The 20,017-nt window shown below is 41.6% G+C and overlaps 1 protein-coding gene across 5 annotated transcripts in view; it reads left to right on the top strand.

The window, feature by feature from the left end:
- Positions 1–20,017, top strand: part of CTDP1 (CTD phosphatase subunit 1) — a 149,656-nt gene that overhangs the window by 75,247 nt on the left and 54,392 nt on the right. For all 5 annotated transcript variants that reach the window (XM_056521377.1, XM_056521375.1, XM_056521376.1 and 2 more), the window contains exons 7-10: positions 3,853–4,019; positions 10,982–12,028; positions 15,874–16,015; positions 19,611–19,841. In XM_056521377.1, coding sequence (XP_056377352.1) covers positions 3,853–4,019; positions 10,982–12,028; positions 15,874–16,015; positions 19,611–19,841 — 1,587 coding nt within the window. The remainder of the gene's footprint in view (positions 1–3,852; positions 4,020–10,981; positions 12,029–15,873; positions 16,016–19,610; positions 19,842–20,017) is intronic.

Raw genomic sequence — 20,017 nt, 5'->3', positions numbered from 1 at the left:
TTTATTCTGACTGCCATATTTGGAGTCGGGAAGGAATTTTTACCACTTTTATGAGGGTTTTTTGCCTTCCTCTGGATCGACTCAGTAGGCACTCATTAGGGTTATAGGTTGAACTTGATGGACTTTGGTCTTTTTTCAACCTTATGAACTGTTAGTGTCCAGAGCATGGAGGCGCTACCAGTAGACAGGCCAGTGCATCAGAAGACGTGGAGGAGGCCGTAGGAGGGCAACAAACCAGCAGCAGGATTGCTACCTCTGCCATTGTGCAAGGAGGAGCACTGCCAGAGCCCTGCAAAAATGACCTCCAGTAGGCCACAAATGTGCATTTGTCCACTCAAATGGTCAGAAACAGACTCCATGAGGGTGGTATGACGTCCAGGACATCCACAGGTGGGGGTTGTGCTTCCAGCCAGCAACGTGCAGGATGTTTGGCATTTGCCAGAGAACACCAAGATTGGCACTGGCGCCCTGTGCTCTTCACAGATGAAAGCAGGATCACAGTAAGCACATGTGACATAATCTGGAGACGCCGTGGAGAAAGTTCTGCTGCCTGCAACATCCTCCAGCATGACCGGTTTGGCGGTGGGTCAGTAATGGTGTGGGGTGGCATTTCTTTGGGGTGCTCCACACCTCTCCCATGTGCTTGCCAGAGGTAGCTTACTACCATTAGGTACTGAGATGAGATACTCAGACCCCTTTTGAAGACCATATGCTGGTATGGTTGGCCCTGGGTTCCTCCTAAAGCAAGACAATGCTACACCTCATGTGGCTGGAATGTGTCAGCGGTTCCTGCAAGAGGAAAGCATTGATGCTATGGACTGGCCCACCCATTCCCCAGACCTGAATCCGATTTGAGCACATCTTGGACATCATGTCTCGCTCCATCCATGCTTTAGTCCAGGTCTGGGAGGGCATCCCTCAGGAGACCATCCGCCACCTCATGAGGAGCATGCCCAGGTGTTGTAGGGAGGTCATACTGGTACGTGGAGGCCACACACACGGAGTCTCATTTTGACTTGTTTTAACCTCTTAAGGACCCATGACGTACTGGTACGTCATGAGTCCGCTCCCGATCTATAACGCGGGGCCACGCGGCTAATAGCGTGCAGCACTGATCGTGGTGCCGCGCGCTATTAACCCTTTAGATGCAGTGTTCAAAGTTGAACGCCGCATCTTAAATGAAAGTAAAACCATGCCGGTTAGCTCAGGGAGCTGTTTGGGATTGCCGCGGCGAAATCACGGCATCCCGAACAGCTTACATGACAGCCGTAGGGTTTCTACCTGCCTTCATGCTGTCCGATCACCGAATGACTGCTCAGTGCCTGAGATCCGAGCATGAGCCGTCAAACAGCAGAATCATCGATCAGTGGTTTCTTATGAGAAACCACTGATCAATGTAAAAGATCAGTGTGTGCAGTGTTATAGCTCCCTCATTGCAAAAAAAGTGAATAAAGATCATTTAACACATTCCCTAATAAGTTTGAATCGCCCCCCTTTTCCCATAAAATAAAAAACATTGTAAATAAAATAAGCATATGTGGTATTGCTGCATGCAGAAATGTCCGAATTATAAAAATATATTGTTAATTAAACCGCAAGGTCAATGGCGTACGCGCAAAAAAATTCCAAAGTCCAAAACAGTGCATTTTTGGTCACTTTTTATATTGTAAAAAAATGAATAAAAAGCGATCAATAAGTCCTATCAATGCGAAAATGGTACCACTAAAAACTTTAGATCATGGTGCAAAAAATTAGCCCCCTCCCCCCCCCCCCCCCCCCCCATACGCGGGTAAAAAATAAAAGTTATAGGGGTCAGAAGATGACAATTTTAAATGTATACATTTTCCTGCATGTAGTTTAGGATTTTTTCCATAAGTACGACAAAATCAAACCTACATAAGTAGGGTATCATCTTAATCGTATGGACTTACAGAATAAAGAGGTGTAATTTTTACCAAAAAATTTACTTTGTAGAAACGGAAGCCCCCAAAAGTTACAAAATGGAGTTTTTTTTTTTTTCAATTTTGTCTCACAATGATCTTTTTTTTAATGTTTCGCCGTAGATTTTTGGGTAAAATGACTAATATCATTACAAAGTAGAATTGGTGGTGCAAAAAATAACCAATCGTATGGGTTTTTAGGTGCAAAATTGAAAGAGTTATGATTTTTTAAAGGTAAGGAGGAAAAGACGAAAATGCAAAAACAGAAAAACCCCAGGTCCTTAAGGGGTTAAGGACGTTACATCAAAGTTGAATGAGTCTGTAGTGTGGGTTTCCACTTTGATTTTGAGTGTAACTCCATATCCAGACCTCCTTAGGTTAATAAATTTGATTTCCATTGATAATTTTTGTGTGAATTTGTTGTCAGCACATTCAACTATGTAAAGATGAAAGTATTTCATACGATTAGTTCATTCAGATCTAGGATGTGTTATCTTAGTGTTCCCTTTATATTTTTGAGCAGTGTAGTTTTCGGACACACCATGTTTGGAGGAGAAATGCACTGCACAACACCCTAAAATCACCATAACAGTGGCAGTGGGAACCTCATGGTGTGTAGCTGCTTTTCAGCAAATGGTACTGGCAAACTTCACGCACTTGAAGGGAGAATGAATGGGAAAATTTACCAAGTCATTCTTGATAGAAAAATCTGTTATCTACTAGGGTGATAATGATGAAATGAGGGTGGACATGTCAGCAAGACAATGATCCCAAACACACAGCCAAGGAAACTCTCAAATGGTTTCAAAGAAAGACAATAAAGCTGCTAGACTGTCCCAGCCAATTACTGGACTTAAACCCCATTGAAAATGTATGGAAAGAACTAAAGATCAAGATTCATAGAAGAGGCCCGTAGAACCTTCAAGATTTGAAGACTGTCTGGAAGAATAGACTGTATATCACACCAGAGCAATGCATGTGACTAGTTTCTCCATACAGGATGCATCTTGAAGCTGTCATTACATACAAAGGATTTTGTACAAAGTATTAGGAAAACTGTCAGCTTTCTCCCCCCGGACTAACCAGCGGTAACCTTACCGTACCCGGATCTGCCGCGCCGTTCGGCCGTAATCTTCTATTTTCAGTATATTCAAATGAGGTGCTAACTTCCACTCTGACGTCAGTGCCGGGCCACAGCGCCGCCCAACTCCTCAATAGTCCTGCTGCAGTTCGGCATTGATGCCAGAGTGCCAGTTAGCACCTCATTTGAATATAGCGAAAATAGAAGGTTAAGGCCGAACGGCGTGGCGGATCTGGGCACGGTAAGCATTAAACTGATCAGCGTCCCCCGCACTACCAGCCAGTACCGCTGGTTAGTGCGGGGGAAGAAAGTTGACAGTTTTCCTTTAAATATTGGTAAGTGTTTTTAATACTTTTACCCTGTGTCATTTCACATTATTACACATAACTTAATTTCTGAATTTATTTGTTTTGGTTTCTTTGTATGTATTTCTAAGGTTGCTACTAGAGATGAGCGAACTTACAGTAAATTCGATTCGTCATGAACTTCTCAGCTCGGCAGTTGATGACTTATCCTGTATAAATTAGTTCAGCTTTCAGGTGCTCCTGTGGGCTGGAAAAGGTGGATACAGTCCTAGGAGACTCTTTCCAACTGCCGAGCTGAGAAATTTGTGACGAATCGAATTTACTGTAAGTTTGCTCATCTCTAGTTGCTACCAACATCTGGTGAAAACTTCATGTCACTAGCTTTGGAAATATATTTTAGTGAAAACAATGGCCACTTGTTCAATCCTCATTTCACCTACTGTATGTATCTTAGTTTACTTTCTTGCATGACCAATATTCCTATATTGATTTTCAAGGTTTATATTGTGTGATTTGCAATTTTAAGGAATCTTTTTCCATGTGGAGACTCTATGGTCTGCATCATTGACGATCGAGAAGATGTTTGGAAATTTGCTCCTAATCTGATTACAGTTAAAAAGTATGTCTACTTTCAAGGTACAGGTGACATCAATGCACCTCCTGGTTCCAAAGAAGCACAGATAAGGAACAAAGGTTAGTGGGAAAAAGCGTTCATTTAAAGGGGTTATCCACCATAAGGTGATTTTAGTACCTACCTGGTAGACAGTAATGGACATGATTAGGAAGAATCTGCTCTTGTCTTGGGGCTAAATGACAATGTTGTGAGATTACCATAACACTGTGGCTAGCTTTTTGTGAACTTTTATTTCCTGTTTGACTTTTCTTTATTTGACTACAAATCCCACAATTCCATCTTCCTCCCTCCCACACATCAGCCACCCCACCCATTGAAACATAAATGAGCTGCATCCATTCAAATCAGTGTGGTTTTCAATCAGGGTGCCTACAGGTGTTGCAGATTGATCTCTCTCCCACCAAGCGATCGCTCCACCCATTGAGGCAGACAGGCTCCCTGTCATCTGCTGACTAGTGAGTCAGGTGTCGGCCGCATTGCAAGCTGGGAAAAATCTGAGACAACAGTCATTTTGTATGCTGATAAAAATAAATGTTGTAGTGAAAATCACAGACGAATTTTGAGAAAAACATCACACACAGGTACAGACACTATATTATGAACTACACTAACTTTACAGCCCCTTTAGCATAGTCCAAATAAAAAAAAAAATCCTGGAATACCCCTTTAATTGTAATGAACTTGAGAAAGAGATTGAAGGGCACCTGAATTCTGTTTCACAATGAATGTACAGTTCTCCATAAAAAAATTTAAACAGTCAATATATTGAATTACTTACTCTTATTCCAGAATATTGTACAATGCTAGTGGTAAATACACTGCTCAAAAAAATAAAGGGAACACTTAAACAACACAATGTAACTCCAAGTCAATCACACTTCTGTGAAATCACACTGTCCACTCAGGAAGCAACACTGATTGACAATCAATTTTACATGCTGTTGTGCAAATTGAACAGACAACAGGTGGAAATTATAGGCAATTAGCAAGACACCCCCTACTAAAGGAGTGGTTCTGCAGGTGGTGATCACAGACCACTTCTCAGTTCCTATGCTTCCTGGCTGTCGTTTTGGTCACTTCTGAATGCTGGCGATGCTTTCACTCTAGTGGTAGCATGAGACGGAGTCTACAACCCACACAAGTGGCTCAGGAAGTGCAACTCATCCAGGATGGCACATCAATGTGAGCTGTGGCAAGAAGGTTTGCTGTCTCTGTCAGCATAGTGTCCAGAGCATGGAGGCGCTACAAGGAGACAGGCCAGTACATCAGGAGATGTGGAGGAGGCCGTAAGAAGGGCAACAACCCAGCAGCAGGACCGCTACCTCTGCCTTTGTTCAAGGAGGATTACTGCCAGAGCCTTGCAAAATGACCTCCAGCAGGCCACAAATGTGCATGTGTCCACTCAGACGGTCATAAACAGACTCCATGAGGGTGGTATGAGGGCCTGACGTCCACAGGTGGGGGTTGTGCTTACAGCCCAACACCGTGCAGAACACAAAGATCGGCAAATTCGCCACTGGCGCCCTGTGCTCTTCACAAATGAAAGCAGGTTCACAATGAGCGCACGTGACAGATGTGACAGTCTAGAGACGCCGTGGAGAATGTTCTGCTGACTGCAACATCCTCCAGCATGACCGGTTTGGCGGTGGGTCAGTAATAGTGTGAGGTGGCATTTCTTTGGCCCCCCATGTGCTTGCCAGAGGTAGCCTGACTGCCATTAGGTACCGAGATAAGCTCCTCAGATCCCTTGTGAGACCATATTCTGGTGCGGTTGGCCCTGGGTTCCTCCTAATGCAAGACAATGCTAGACCTCATGTGGCTGGAGTGTGTCAGCGGTTCCTGCAAGAGGGAGGCATTGATGGAGGGAGGCATTGATGCTAAGGCATTGTTCCTCAGACCTGAATCCGATTGAGCACATGGGACATCATGTCTCGCTCCATCCACCAACGCCCCGTTGCACCACAGACTGTCCAGAAGTTGGCGGATGCTTTAGTCCAGGTCTGGGAGTACATCACTCAGGAGACCATCCGCCACCTCATCAGGAGCATGCCCAGGTGTTGTAGGAAGGTCATACGAGCACGTGGAGGCCACACACACTACTGAGCCTCATTTTGACTTGTTTAAAGGACATTACATCAAAGTTGGATCAGCCTGTAGTGTGGTTTTCCACTTTTGATTTTGAGTGTGACTCCATATCCAGATCTCCCATGGATTGATAAATTTGATTTCCATTGATAATTTTTGTGTGATTTTGTTGTCGGCACATTCAACTATGTAAAGACGAAAGTATTTCATACGATTAGTTCATTCATTCAGATCTAGGATATCTTAGTGTTCCATTTATTTATTTAGTTTATTTATTTTGTGTGTGTGCTGGGAGATTTCAGCTGGGAATTTTGCAGAGTTGTGAATGTTTTTCTGGACTATAAAATGAGTGTTAAAGAGTAGCTCCCACCATCCTTTTTTTTTTTTTTTTTTCCTTTACCTGCCTAATGCCTATCTATCCCTAACCCCCCCCCCCCCCCCCCCCTCCCTGCCTTTAAATTTTTTTTTTTTTTTTTAAACTATTTTAGAAATGCCTTTGTCTGCCTGGTAGTATGCTCACACCTGGCAGACTTCCCCAGCAGGCATGACATCACTGATGCCTGCTGGGGGGGGCAGGACTTCCGCCCTTATTCCACCTAAACGGGGTGCCTCCAGCTGTTTCACCACTACAACTCCCAGCTTGTCCTGACATCTATTGGCTGTCAGGGCATGCTGGGAGTTGTAGTGGTGAAACAACTGCAGGCACCCTGTGCAGCGCCCCCCCCCCCCAAGCAGGCATCAGTGATGTCACGCCTGCTGGGGAAGTCTGAGCACACTACCAGGCAGACAAAGGCATAAAATAGTAAACCAAAAAAATTCTACTAGGAGGGAGACCCCTAGTGGCCGGTTTTCAAATGTAAAATAAACTGGTTTAATGAAAAAAAAAAAAAATAGATCTACAGGGTGGGCCATTTATATGGATACACCTTAATAAAATGGGAATGGTTGGTGATATTAACCTCCTGTTTGTGGCACATTAGTATATGTGAGGTGGGAAACGTTTCAAGATGGGTGGTGACCATTGAATCCAACTTTTGTTTTTTCAATAGGAAAGCACATCAAACTTATTGGGACTTTTACAAGGAAAACAACGATGTGCTTGGTTTTAACGTAACTTTATTCTTTCATGAGTTATTTACAAGTTTCTGACCACTTATAAAATGTGTTCAATGTGCTGCCCATTGTGTTGGATTGTCAATGCAACCCTCTTCTCCCACTCGTCACACACTGATAGCAACACCGCAGGGGAAATTCTAGCATAGGCTTCCAGTATCGGTAGTTTCAGGTGCTGCACATCTCGTATCTTCACAGCATAGACAATTGCCTTCAGATGACCCCAAAGATAAAAGTCTAAGGTGATCAAATCGGGAGACCTTGGGGGCCATTCAACTGGCCCACGACGACCAATCCACTTTCCAGGAAACTGTTCATCTAGGAATGCTCGGACCTGACACCCATAATGTGGTGGTGCACCATCTTGCTGGAAAAACTCAGGGAACGTGCCAGCTTCAGTGCATAAAGAGGGAAACACATTATCATGTAGCAAGTTCACATATCCAGTGGCCTTGAGGTTTCCATTGATGAAGAATGGCCCCACTATCTTTGTACCCCATATACCACACCATACCATCAATTTTTGTGTTCCAACAGTCTTGGAGGGATCTATCCAATGTGGGTTAGTGTCAGACCAATAGCGATGGTTTTGTTTGTTAACTTCACCATTCCCATAAACATTTGCCTCATCACTGAACAAAATCTTCTGCGTAAACTGAGGGTCCTGTTCCAATTTTTGTTTTGCCCATTCTGCAGCACCTGAAACTACGGATACTGGAAGCCTGTGCTAGCATTTCTCCTGCGGTGTTGCTATCAGTGTGTGAAGAGTGGGAGAAGAGGGTTGCATTGACAATCCAACACAATGGGCAGCACACTGAACACATTTTATAAGTGGTCAGAAACTTGTAAATAACTCATGAAAGAATAACGTTACGTTAAAACCAAGCACATCATTGTTTTTCTTGTGAAATTCCCAATAAGTTTGATGTGTCACATGACCCTCTTCCTATTGAAAAAACAAAAGTTGGATTCAAAATGTCCGACTTCCAAATTGCCGCCATGGTCACCACCCATCTTGAAAAGTTCCCCCCTCACATATACTAATGTGCCACAAACAGGAAGTTAATATCACCAACCATTCCCACTTTATTAAGGTGTATCCATATAAATGGCCCACCCTGTATATTAGAGAGGTGTTGTAGTACTACAACATATAAAAAAAATGTTTGGTGACAGTGCCCATTTAACTATTAATCCATTTAAAACAAGTTATGTAATGGATTTTTCAGTTTTTCAACTTTTTTGTAATGTATTTTTTTTATGTGTTCACTTTAACATTCTCAACTTAACCCCTTATTTTTTACCTTAAAGGGGTATTCCAGGCAAAAACTTTTTTTTATATATCAACTGGCTCCGGAAAATTAAACAGATTTGTAAATTACTTCTATTAAAAAATCTTAATCCTTCCAATAGTTATTAGCTTCTGAAGTTGAGTTGCTGTTTTCTGTCTAACTGCTTTCTGATGACTCACGTCCCAGGAGCTGTGCAACTCCTTTGGGGGTATTTTCCCATCATGCACAGCTCCCATGACGTGACATCATCATTGAGCAGTTAGACAGAAAATTTCAGAAGCTAATAACTATTGGAAGGATTAAGATTTTTTAATAGAAGTAATTTACAAATCTGTTTAACTTTCCGGAGCCAGTTCATATGTATAAAAAAAAGCTTTTGCCTGGAATACCCCTTTAATGACCAGGCTCTTTTTTTTTTATTTTTTTTTATTTGACTGGGTCTCTTTAAATGGTAACTTTTTTTAAATGATTTTTTTATGGTGTTCACTGTGCCGTAAAAGTGATGTTGTATTTGTTCTGTGGGTCAGTACAATTATGGCGATACCCATTTTATATGGCTTTCTATGTTCTTTTTCCTTTTCTGAGTAAAATTACTTTCCTGCCTTTCATTTTCCAACATCCCGAACTTCTTATTTTTTGGCCGAAGCCATTACATTTTTTGCGGGATGAGTTGTACTTATTATTGGTGTAGCAAAGAGGTGAATGAGCCGGCACTGCTGCAGCTTGCTGGCGATGAGACAATCACTGAAATCTGACCACTTTAAACCACACCTGATCCTGGAGCGCGGGGTGCAAGTTTAAAGTCCACAAGGCAAAAGAGAAAATGAGACAACTGCACTCACCATCCAGTGTTGAAGGTATCATATGTAGTCCGTTATGCAAACATGGCAAAACAGTAGCAAGCGTGCGAGGAACAGAGGCAGAGGTGGTACGGGACAGAACTGTTTAGCACGATAGACGTGCTTCCAGTAGCAGACACCTCGGTGTCGGCTAGTGGAAGCACGTCTGTCGTGCGAAACAGTTCTGTTCCGTACCACCTCTGCCTCCGCTCCTCGCACGCTTGCTACTATTTTGCCTTGTATGCATAACAGACTACAATAAAGGTACCTTCAACACTGGATGGTGAGTGCAGTTGTACTTTTTATTGGTATCCCTTTTTGTGATACCTGCTACCTTTTGATCTTTTTATTCCACTGTTTGTACCAAAAGTGGCGAATTTTGCGCTTTTTTGGGGGTTTTATTTTTTACAGTGTTCATTGTGCAGGATAATTTACATTATAGTTTTTTAGTACATGTCTTTACGGATGTGGCAATACCTATTATGTATATGATTTGTGTTTTTGATCTTTTTTTATGACAATACAGGGTTTTATTTATATATTTTTTTTTACACTTCATACATGTATTGAACAACCTTTTTATTTTTCACTTTTTACAGGTTATACTATGCTGCAATACATTTGTACTACAGCACAGTATGACTCGATCAGCTGCACACAGTACATGCTGTGTGATCCAGCCTCGGGCTGGATCTCACAGGCTTCCGTAGCAGGCAGACAGGAGCTCATGATCTGACTTCCTGCTGCCATAGCAACCAACGGCGACTTGCAATCGTATCGCAGCGCCACCCTTGGTGAATAAGTGGAGCACACTCCCCGTGTCAACACCATAGATAACGTGATCAGGATTGATCACGCCATCTATGGGGTTAATGAGGCCGGGACCGGCGCGATTGTGGCCCCGGCAGACGCGGCGGGTCCCTGGCTGTGATTGACAGCCGTCCCACCACCGATCTCATGCACTGCCTGCGGCAGTGCAGGAGATCGTGAAGATGTATGCATACGTCCCAGTGCGCGACCGCATCGGATCCTGGGACGTATGCATACGTCCTATAGCTTGAAGGGGTTAAAGGATAATTTCAGGCATGTCACATAAAATAGTAATTAATTCAGGTTTACAATATGTCTACTTAATATTAACATGCGTCTATAAGTCAGTTTCATTTGCAGTCATAGTAGTAAGGAAAGTCACACATCACTAGCTTCTTATCTCCTCTGCTTTCTGTTGGCCGCTTTCTTACTGGTCTCTGGAGGAATCTGTTTCCTATGTTGGGCAGTGGGCAACAAAATAGGGAATAATTACAGCATTACCCTTTATAAATTGTAATAAAGCACTAAATAGAAGCAATATCTTTAAGAGGGTAGAGTTACAATGGGAAAACTAGTCCTTTACTTGGCAGCATCAAAACAAAGGTGTTGTACAAAATAATGAAAAGGCGAACCAATTCATGACATGTACAAAGGTGTCAGCAGAGAGCACTGTGGACAGACTGAAAATAACTCCAGAAAGGAATACAACTTCCTGTGGAGCTTCGAGCAGCTGATATGTACTGGCAGGATTAAATTTTTTAAAATAGAAGTAATTTACAAATGTTTAACCTTCTGGCACCAGTTGAAGAATCCAATTTATTTTCTAAACAATCAATATTCTAATATCTGTTTCAGTTTCTAAGATCTTTTTTCTCTTTGCAGTACGCAGCTCTAAAGTATCTGCATCAGGTCAGCAGTCTGAGTCTCTTACACAGGATCCTGAACAGTCAAAGAACCTTCCTGTAGAGGAGCAGACTAATGGACTTGGGAAAGGTGTGAAGGAAGTTAATGGCAACCCTTTAGCCAGTGAAGCATTCAAAAAAGATTCTGCTGCTAGTGATGGACTAGTGGAGCAGGACACAAGTCAGCATTCTTGTACCGATGATAGTAAAAATGTAACAGAGACTGAGCCATCTAAAGAGCAAGATGATAGGATATCGGTTGCCAAATCTCAAGAAAAGACTGGTGCGGCAAAAGATTTAGACTTTGACCTCTCTAGTGATAGTGACAACGAAACTGATGTTAGAAAATCACCACCCCCTTCCTCCTCTTCTGGGAGTGAAAGTGAATGTAAAAGAAGTTGGAGGAAGTCAAAAAAGCCAGACCAGGTATCTCAGGAATCCTCTGCAGAGTCTGGATCTGGCAAACAATGGACTGAGAATCACAGTAGTGAAAAAAGACTATTATCTGAAACAAAGGATAAGCTATTAGTGCAGGATGAGGAGATGGAGGTTCAGGAAGTAGAACCAGATTCTCTGATTGACTTAGGTAATGGATGCACAGATAAGAAGGAGATAGAAACTGAATCCCAGAATAGTGAGCAGTCTGGAATAACAGTAGGAGAATCACTAGATCAGAGCATGGAAGATGATGATGATGACAGTGATGACCTAGATGAAGATGATCACTTAATATACCTAGAGGAAATTCTTGTCAGGGTACACACAGATTACTATGCAAAGTATGAGCGATACCTCAAGAAAGAGTTGGATGAAGTTCCAGATATTCGTAAAATAGTGCCAGAGCTGAAAAGTAAAGTCTTGGAAAATGCTGTTCTTGCTTTCAGTGGCCTTCATCCCACAAACTTTCCTATTGAGAGGGCACGGGAATATTACCATGCAAGATCTTTGGGAGCAAAAATCAACAAAAACCTGGTTTTAAAAGAGGATGATCCCAACAAGGTGACTCATCTAATTGCATCTAGAGCAGGTAAGCAAGCTGGTATGACAAGGAGTTCATCCACTGTGTGTGCAACAATGATACAGGTCTGATCACAAGCTTAACAGTAGCCAAGGTATGCCCATGGAATCTTACAAGCTAAAGGTTTTATGTAGTCAACCTTCTGTTCATGCTTTAGAAAGTCTTAGACACTTTACATGCTTGAGATTCATTTATAAAATAGAAGTAATATTCAGGATATTAGGTTGTGACTTAACCTGCTTAGTTTAATATACCCATTTCCATACACCCCATGAGGAAAATCTGGGTTAATAGAGGAGTGTCCTGTCATGGTGGGAAGCAGTTACAAAAACATCCCTTTTAAGCATTTCATGGTGCATTTCATCAAATCAGTGTTGTTGTTACTGACTTATTCAAAGTTTTTCCCCAGTGCCTGTGGTGGCCTGGCTGGCTAAGTGAACACTTATTCTTACTTTCTGAATATCCCACATAAAACAGATGGTTATTGTCCCAACTGGGGGGAGGTCACGTTTTGATCAGTTTTTCCAGATACCAGTAAACCTGTGCATCAGGAGAGTCAACAGTGACCTTATAAGGCACAGGTGAGCTGTGTATCCACATCTTTTTACCACCACAGTGGCTTCCGACGCTTGTTTACCAATGTGTGGGGACACAGTCTAGGGCAGTGATCTCCAACCTGCGGACCTCCGGATGTTGCAAAACTACAACTCCCAGCATGCCCGGACAGCAAACGGCTGTCCGGGCATGCTGGGAGTTGTAGTTTTGCAACATCTGGTGGTCCGCAGGTTGGAGACCATTGGTCTAGGGTGTAATCCTGATGTGCTGCTGTGGATTTTAACATGGCAAATGTAAGTGTTAAATTAAGCAAATTATATTTTAAATCCGCACATCAAAATTTGCAACTATACAACTAAAATGGGAAACTTAAGGATGCAGCCTGTTTTGGCCTTGTGGACATAGCTAATTTTTGTTTCAGCATTTTAATTTTTTATCCTTCTGCTAAGAGCCATAAGTTTTTAATTCTTCTACAAGCCATATGAGTGCTTGTTTCAGTTTTTTTTTACCATAAAATGTACTGAGAGCTAATATTTTTTTTTTGCTCTGTAGTTTTTATCGGTACTATTTTTGTTTTAATTGTTGTTTTTTATTTTTTATTGCATTTTCATTTTTTTCTAATATAGGATGTGTTTAAAAATCTGTATTTTTGGACTTTTTATTCTTATGCTGTTCACTGTACGGGGTCATTAACATAATATTTTAATAGATCAGACATTTATGCAGGTTGCAAAAAACAACTATGTTGATTTATTTTTGTTTACTCTTATTTTTTGTCCTCGGTCTTCTAGGGCCATCACCATCAATAACCAACATAATCAATCACACAGATGTTGGTCATTTACCCCTTATCCTCTTCCCGACCCATGACGTACCAGTACGTCATGGGTCGGGTGAGGGGAATAAGTTTGTGTCAAAACCGTTAGATCCCAGCTGACATCTGCCTGTAATGATGGACATTGGCGCTGGCTCCAATGACCATCATTTAAATGGTTCAATGCTGTAACCAATAGTGATCACAGCATTTAACACCTTAACTACCTGCACCGTATGTATGTGTGTGTGTGTGTGTGTGTGTGTGTATATATATGGCGCTGCCTTGTGGCAGGTCTATAAAGCGAGCTGAGGAGCTGAACTTGCTTCATATCCGTTTGGTCCCGGCTGCTACCAGCAGCCAGAACTTGTGGCTAATGCCGGACAGCAGCGATCGGGCTGATGCCCGGCATTAACCCTTTAGACTCCCCGATCAAAGTTGATTGCAGCGTCTAAAATGCCAAAAATACACTACCGGCAGCTCAGCGGAGCTGATCGGGGCCATCACTGGGAAATCGCGATGTCCTGATCAGCTGAGAAGACGGCGGGAGGGCCCTTACCTGCGTCCTCGTCATCCAATTGGTTCATCAAGGCTCCAGTCAGCCTCAGCAGGCTGGAGCACTGATGACACTGATCAATGAAATGCTATGGCATAGCATTGAACATTGCATGCAATCTAATGATTGCATGTAATAGTCCCCTATGGGGACTAAAAAGAATAGTGTAAAAAAGTTTAATAAATAATAAAAGGTTGAATCACCCCCCCCCCCCCCCCCTTTTCCCATAAAAAAAAATTAAATAAATGTAAACAAAAATAAACATAAACCTGTCGCTATTGTTGCGTGCATAAATGTCTGAACTATAAAAATATAATGTTAATTAAATCGCATGGTCAATGGCGTATACGTAAAAAAAATACCAAAGTCCAAAATTGCATATTTTTGGTCACTTAGTATACCCTAAAAAAATTTATAAAAAGCGATCAAAAAGTTCCATGAAAATAAAAATTGGACCAATAAAAATTACAGATCACGGTGCAAAAAATGAGCCCTCATACATCCCTGTATATGGAAAAATAAAAAAGTTATAGGGGACAGAAGAGGACATTTTTAAACATAATTTTTGGTACAAAAAGTTATAATTTTCTTAAAAGAAGTAAAACAAAATAAAACCAATATAATTTGAATAACGTTGTAACTAAACATTAGGTGTAATGTAACTAAATCTAAGGTGTCATTTTTATCAAAAATTGCTCTGCGTTGAATCTGAAGCCCCCAAATTTTCAAAATGGAGCGTTTTTTTGTTTCGCCGTAGATTTTTGGGATTTTACAATTGGTGGCACAAAAAACAAGCCCTCATATGGGTATGTAGGGGGATAATTGAAAGCATTATGATTTTTAGGAGAGTTGGAAAAAACGAAAGTGCAGTAATGAAAAAAACCTGTGTTCTTAAGGGGTTAAACATTAAATGCAGGTAATCCCGGAGGTCTAGGGAACCCATCGGCAGCTCCACAATTAAATTGCGGGCTGCAGATGGGTTGCTGGGGAAGAACGGGGACTTACCCATCCTTCCCGGTGCTCCATGGATCGGCTATTGCTTAAAGGGGTCCTCCGCCCCTAGACATGTTATTCCCTATCCTCCGGGTTGGCACTGCAGCGTTCATGAACACTGAGCTGTCTAGGAGCAAAGAACCCCTTTAAGTCCTGGTCTTTAGACAGCTTGTTTAAAAAGTCAAAACTCAGTAGAAAGAGGAAAGTTATTGTTTAATGGAGACTTTTTTTTAATTTTATTTTACCCCCATGGATTTGAAAGTAGTATCAAAGTAAACAAGGATATCTTGGTAAGTTTTTCTTTTACAGAAGTTCACCTTTTTGACTTCCCTTGTTGTGCCAAAAGAGGCAGTTAGCTGGTTTCAACTCTGTGTATTTTAGCACCTTCTAGACTGTTGGCTGTACGTCGTTCAGAATGGCACCATTTTCGGCAGCAGTAAGATTTCTGAAAACTAGAGGATATGTACTCCAGCAATGCAGAAAGTGAATAGATCCCAAGATATAAAAAAAACTCCAGACAAGAGATTCCTGCAAACTTGCACTGTAGAACGAGTTATTTTGTCAATGACTGACTACTGTATTTTTCCACTTGTCTAGTATATCTGTCAAGGTCATGAATCATGAGTATGCAGTTCTTCTTCACTGGTCTTTACTTTGGGGCACTGCTGCTGAATTTTCAGTTTTTAGGCGCTTTATCATTGCGAATGTGTCCTGCGAGATCACTGAATGATCACCGACCAAATGAATGATTTGCACCCTGTAGTTTAATGTGAATCAACCTTCTCTGTTTTAGTTCTTTCACTATTTCCAGTGTGGCAGTTTGTCTATGTAACAGAAGAAATAACTGAATAGTTAGTGACAAAAGTTTGGTCAAAAAGTTAATTTCTTCCTATGCTATTTCATTAAATATTTAGTTACATTGTGTTTAATTTCTAGGTACTGAGAAAGTTAGACAAGCTCTGAATTGCAAAAACCTTTATGTTGTCAACCCTGATTGGCTTTGGAGCTGTCTAGAAAGGTGGGAAAAGGTAGAAGAACAACTGTTTCCGCTAAAGGAAGATTATTTGAAGTCTCAGAGGTATGTGCAAGCAGTTTTTTGTTGTTTTTTTCCTGGTCGTGGTCAGGGAGTATCATTTGCGCTTAAAAGCTGGGCGTACCTAATACCTGTTAAGTCCCGGTTGCTAATAGCACCAATGCCTGATGTTGGCGAGCTCACAAATGCCCGACATAAACCCTCAGATGCCATGAGCAGATATGATTGTAGCATTAAAGGGGTACTCCGGCAGAAAACATCTTATCCCCTATCCAATAAATAGACTAAGATGTTTAATCGTGGGGGTCCTGCCACTGGGGACCCCCTGTGATCTCTGCTGCGGCACCCCAGTCATCCAGTGCAATCTTGGGGATTGGGGTTAAAGGGGTATTCCAGGCAAAAACTTTTTTACATATATATCAACTGGCTCCAGAAAGTTAAACAGATTTGTAAATTACGTCTATTAAAAAATATTAATCCTTTCAGTACTTATGAGCTTCTGAAGTTAAGGTTGTTCTTTTCTGTCTAAGTGCTCTCTGGTGACACCTGTCTCGGGAAACGCCCAGTTTAGAAGAGGTTTGCTATGGGGATTTGCTTCTAAACTGGGCGTTTCCCGAGACAGGTGTCATCAAAGAGGACTTAGACAGAAAAGAACAACCTTAACTTCAGAAGCTCATAAGTACTGAAAGGATTAAGATTTTTTTATAGAAGTAATTTACAAATCTGTTTAACTTTCTGGAGCCAGTCGATATATAAAAATAAAAAAAAAGTTTTTTCCTGGATAACCCCTTTAACCCCTTAAGGACTCAGCCCATTTTGGCCTTAAGGACTCAGACAATTTAATTTTAACGTTTTCATTTTTTCCTCCTCGCCTTCTAAAAATCATAACTCTTTTATATTTTCATCCACAGACTAGTATGAGGGCTTGTTTTTTGCGCGACCAGTTCTTTGTAATGACATCACTCATTATATCATAAAATGTATGGCGCAACCAAAAAACACTATTTTTGTGGGGAAATTAAAACGAAAAACGCAATTTTGCTAATTTTGGAAGGTTTTGTTTTCACGCCCTACAATTTATGGTAAAAATGACGTGTGTTCTTTATTCTGAGGGTCAATATGATTAAAATGATACCCATTATTATATACTTTTATATTATTGTTGCGCTTAAAAAAAAATCGCAAACTTTTTAACCAAATTAGTACGTTTATAATCCCTTTATTTTGATGACCTCTAACTTTTTTATTTTTCCGTATAAGTGGTGGTATGGGGGCTCATTTTTTGCGCCATGATCTGTACTTTTTTTCATACCACATTTGCATATAAAAAACTTTTAATACATTTTTTATAATTTTTTTTTAATAAAATGTATTAAAAAAGTAGGAATTTTGGACTTTTTTTTTTTTTTTCGTTCACGCCGTTCACCGTACGGGATCATTAACATTTTATTTTAATAGTTCGGACATTTACGCACACGGCGATACCAAATATGTCTATAAAAAATGTTTTTTACGCTTTTTACGAGATCGCGGGCGTCGGCCATTGCCGGCGGGTCCCTGGCTGCGATCAGCAGCCGGGATCAGCCGCGCATGACACTGGCATCGCTCCGATGCCCGCGGTTATGCTTAGGACGTAAATGTACGTCCTGGTGCGTTAAGTACCACCTCACCAGGACGTACATTTACGTCCTGCGTCCTTAAGGGGTTAAGTTAGTTTTGGCTGAAGTTCTCATTTAAAGGAGTAGTCCAGTGGTGACCCAGTGGTGAAGAACTTATCCCCTATCCTAAGGTTAGGGGATAAGTTGCAGATCGCAGGGGGTCCGACCACTGGGGCCCCCTGCGATCTCCTGTACGGAGCCCCGACAGCCCGCGGGTAGGGGGCGTGTCGACCTCCGCACGAAGCGGCGGCCAACACGCCCCCTAAATACAACTCTATGGCAGAGCCGGAGCGCTGCCTTTGGCAATCTCCGGCTCTGCCATAGAGATGTATTGAGGGGGTGTGTCGGCCGCCGCTTCTTGCGAAGGTCGACACCTGCTATCTGGCCGGAGAGCCTGGCCCCCGTACAGAGAGATCGCAGGGGGCCCCAGCGGTCGGACCCCCCGCAATCTCAAACTTATCCCCTATCCTTAGGATAGGGGATAAGTTTTTCACCACTGGACTACCCCTTTAACTTTACATTACAACACGTGTACCTGTGTTGAATAACTTTTATAAATACACTGTATATTACTTAAAAAGTACCGGTCACCAAATAAACTGTTCTAACCTAACTCAGGCTATGTTCCCTAACTACTCCCAACACCCCTCCTGCCCTTAAAAATGTCAGAGCTTTAAAAAACTCTGTATCTTAAATTTCTTCTTGCTCACATAGTGCAATCTCCCAGCAGGAGAAAGTGGGTGTTTCCCAGCAGGCATGACATCACTGAAGCCTGCTGGGGGACCACTTCCACCCTCACATGGTTGCAGAGCTGTGACGAATAGAAGTCCTCAGGCTCTGTGCATGTTTCAGTTTGTGTTGCCATCAGTGAGGCGCTCCTGCAGCCTTCACTCTGTGCAGCTTTCTGTGAGAATCTGTGGAGCTTTCACTTTCTGTGCAGCTGTCTATCAAACTCAGTGCAGGGAGAAACACTTCTTGAGTTTGGACTCCTGCCAAGCCGGCAGGAAACCGAACTCACTGTATGAATTGTGGCAGGAAACAGAACAGAGCCACCTAGTGGCTGTTTTTTCTATTAAACTTTAAACATATTTATGTTGATAATTTTAAAAGCAAGTGAGTGGGAAAGTGTCTGCTAATTACACCAGGAACACTATATTAAGTTTTATTTGGTGACAGGTACTCTTTAACTTCTATTGGTCCTGAGTGTCTGTCCAAGACTGCATTCACAGTTCTGCACTTTTTATTAGAGCGAACTAGCTTGCCAATAGACACATCTTTAGCTTTACCTAAACTGCCATGGAAGTGGTACTTTATTCTGTTCCAGATGGCTGAATAGAAGTCGTTACAGCAAGCTCTGTACAAACATAAAGCCAGCAAGAAATGTAATATTTCAGTCCTAAATCCTTCGGAATTGTAAATCTAGCTCTGGATTTAAATATAGCTTGCAAGTCTGTCGCTCACGTTTTCCAGTAAAAGTGACCATTCCGTTAAAGTTTATTCATATTTTAGTGTCATGATTTACATATGGAATACTAAATTTGATCCATATGCAGTGTGTATTGATTCTGAGTAATGAATAGCTAGTACTCAAAGTTATTTGACTCAAGATGGATGTTGGCTAGAATATGCTAACACTGTCTGAATTGGTGAAGATCCAAATGCAAGATCCAACTCCAACTTCTTGCTAGCAAAGAAGTGGTAGCAGTGCTAAAAAGGCAGTGTGTCACTCCCATCAGCTCTTCTAGGCTTTCTCCTTAGGTATCATATTTGTTCCATTATTTATGGTCAGTAGCCACTTAAATGCCCACCCAGAAAAAGTGTGTAGTGCTCAGTGTTTGACTCCTGTTATTTGTACGTTATTAGGATTTTTGTTGTGATATGCCTGCAGTGTCTCTAGCCTGCAAAAACATATAAATCCACTGATTCAAGAGGAGTTGTGTTTTAATGTCTTTTTTATTTTTATTTTTTGTCTACTTCAACAGAACTATTAGTCCAACCACCTTCCCAGATATTCACGGTGCTTTTCAAACACCACTCTTTCATCCTACCCCAATCCATCCGAAGACCCAATCAAGTCCTGAAGTGCGGCAGTATGACCCAGTAACAGGGAAACTCATTCGGAAAGCTTCACAAAGTTCCAATCAGTCCCCATATGTACAGGCACCTTGTCCTTCACTTAATGTAGCTGTCCATGGAGAGCATTCATCCTTCAGGTATATGAAACAGTAAGGCAGGACTGCAGTTAACTTGTAACGGTGTCCTGTTTTTTTAAGCTGTTTTTGTTCAGATTTTTGTTAATGATAAAGTGTGATTTAATAAACATTGTAATTCTGACATTAATATGACAATTGTGTGCGATTTATGTAGAATCCAGTTTAGTGTGTGCTAT

Source organism: Hyla sarda, chromosome 5 (assembly GCF_029499605.1).
Source record: "Hyla sarda isolate aHylSar1 chromosome 5, aHylSar1.hap1, whole genome shotgun sequence".
Taxonomy (NCBI): Eukaryota; Metazoa; Chordata; class Amphibia; order Anura; family Hylidae; genus Hyla; species Hyla sarda.
The sequence above is the reverse complement of the archived record's forward strand: the minus strand, read 5'-3'. Positions and strand labels throughout refer to the sequence as shown.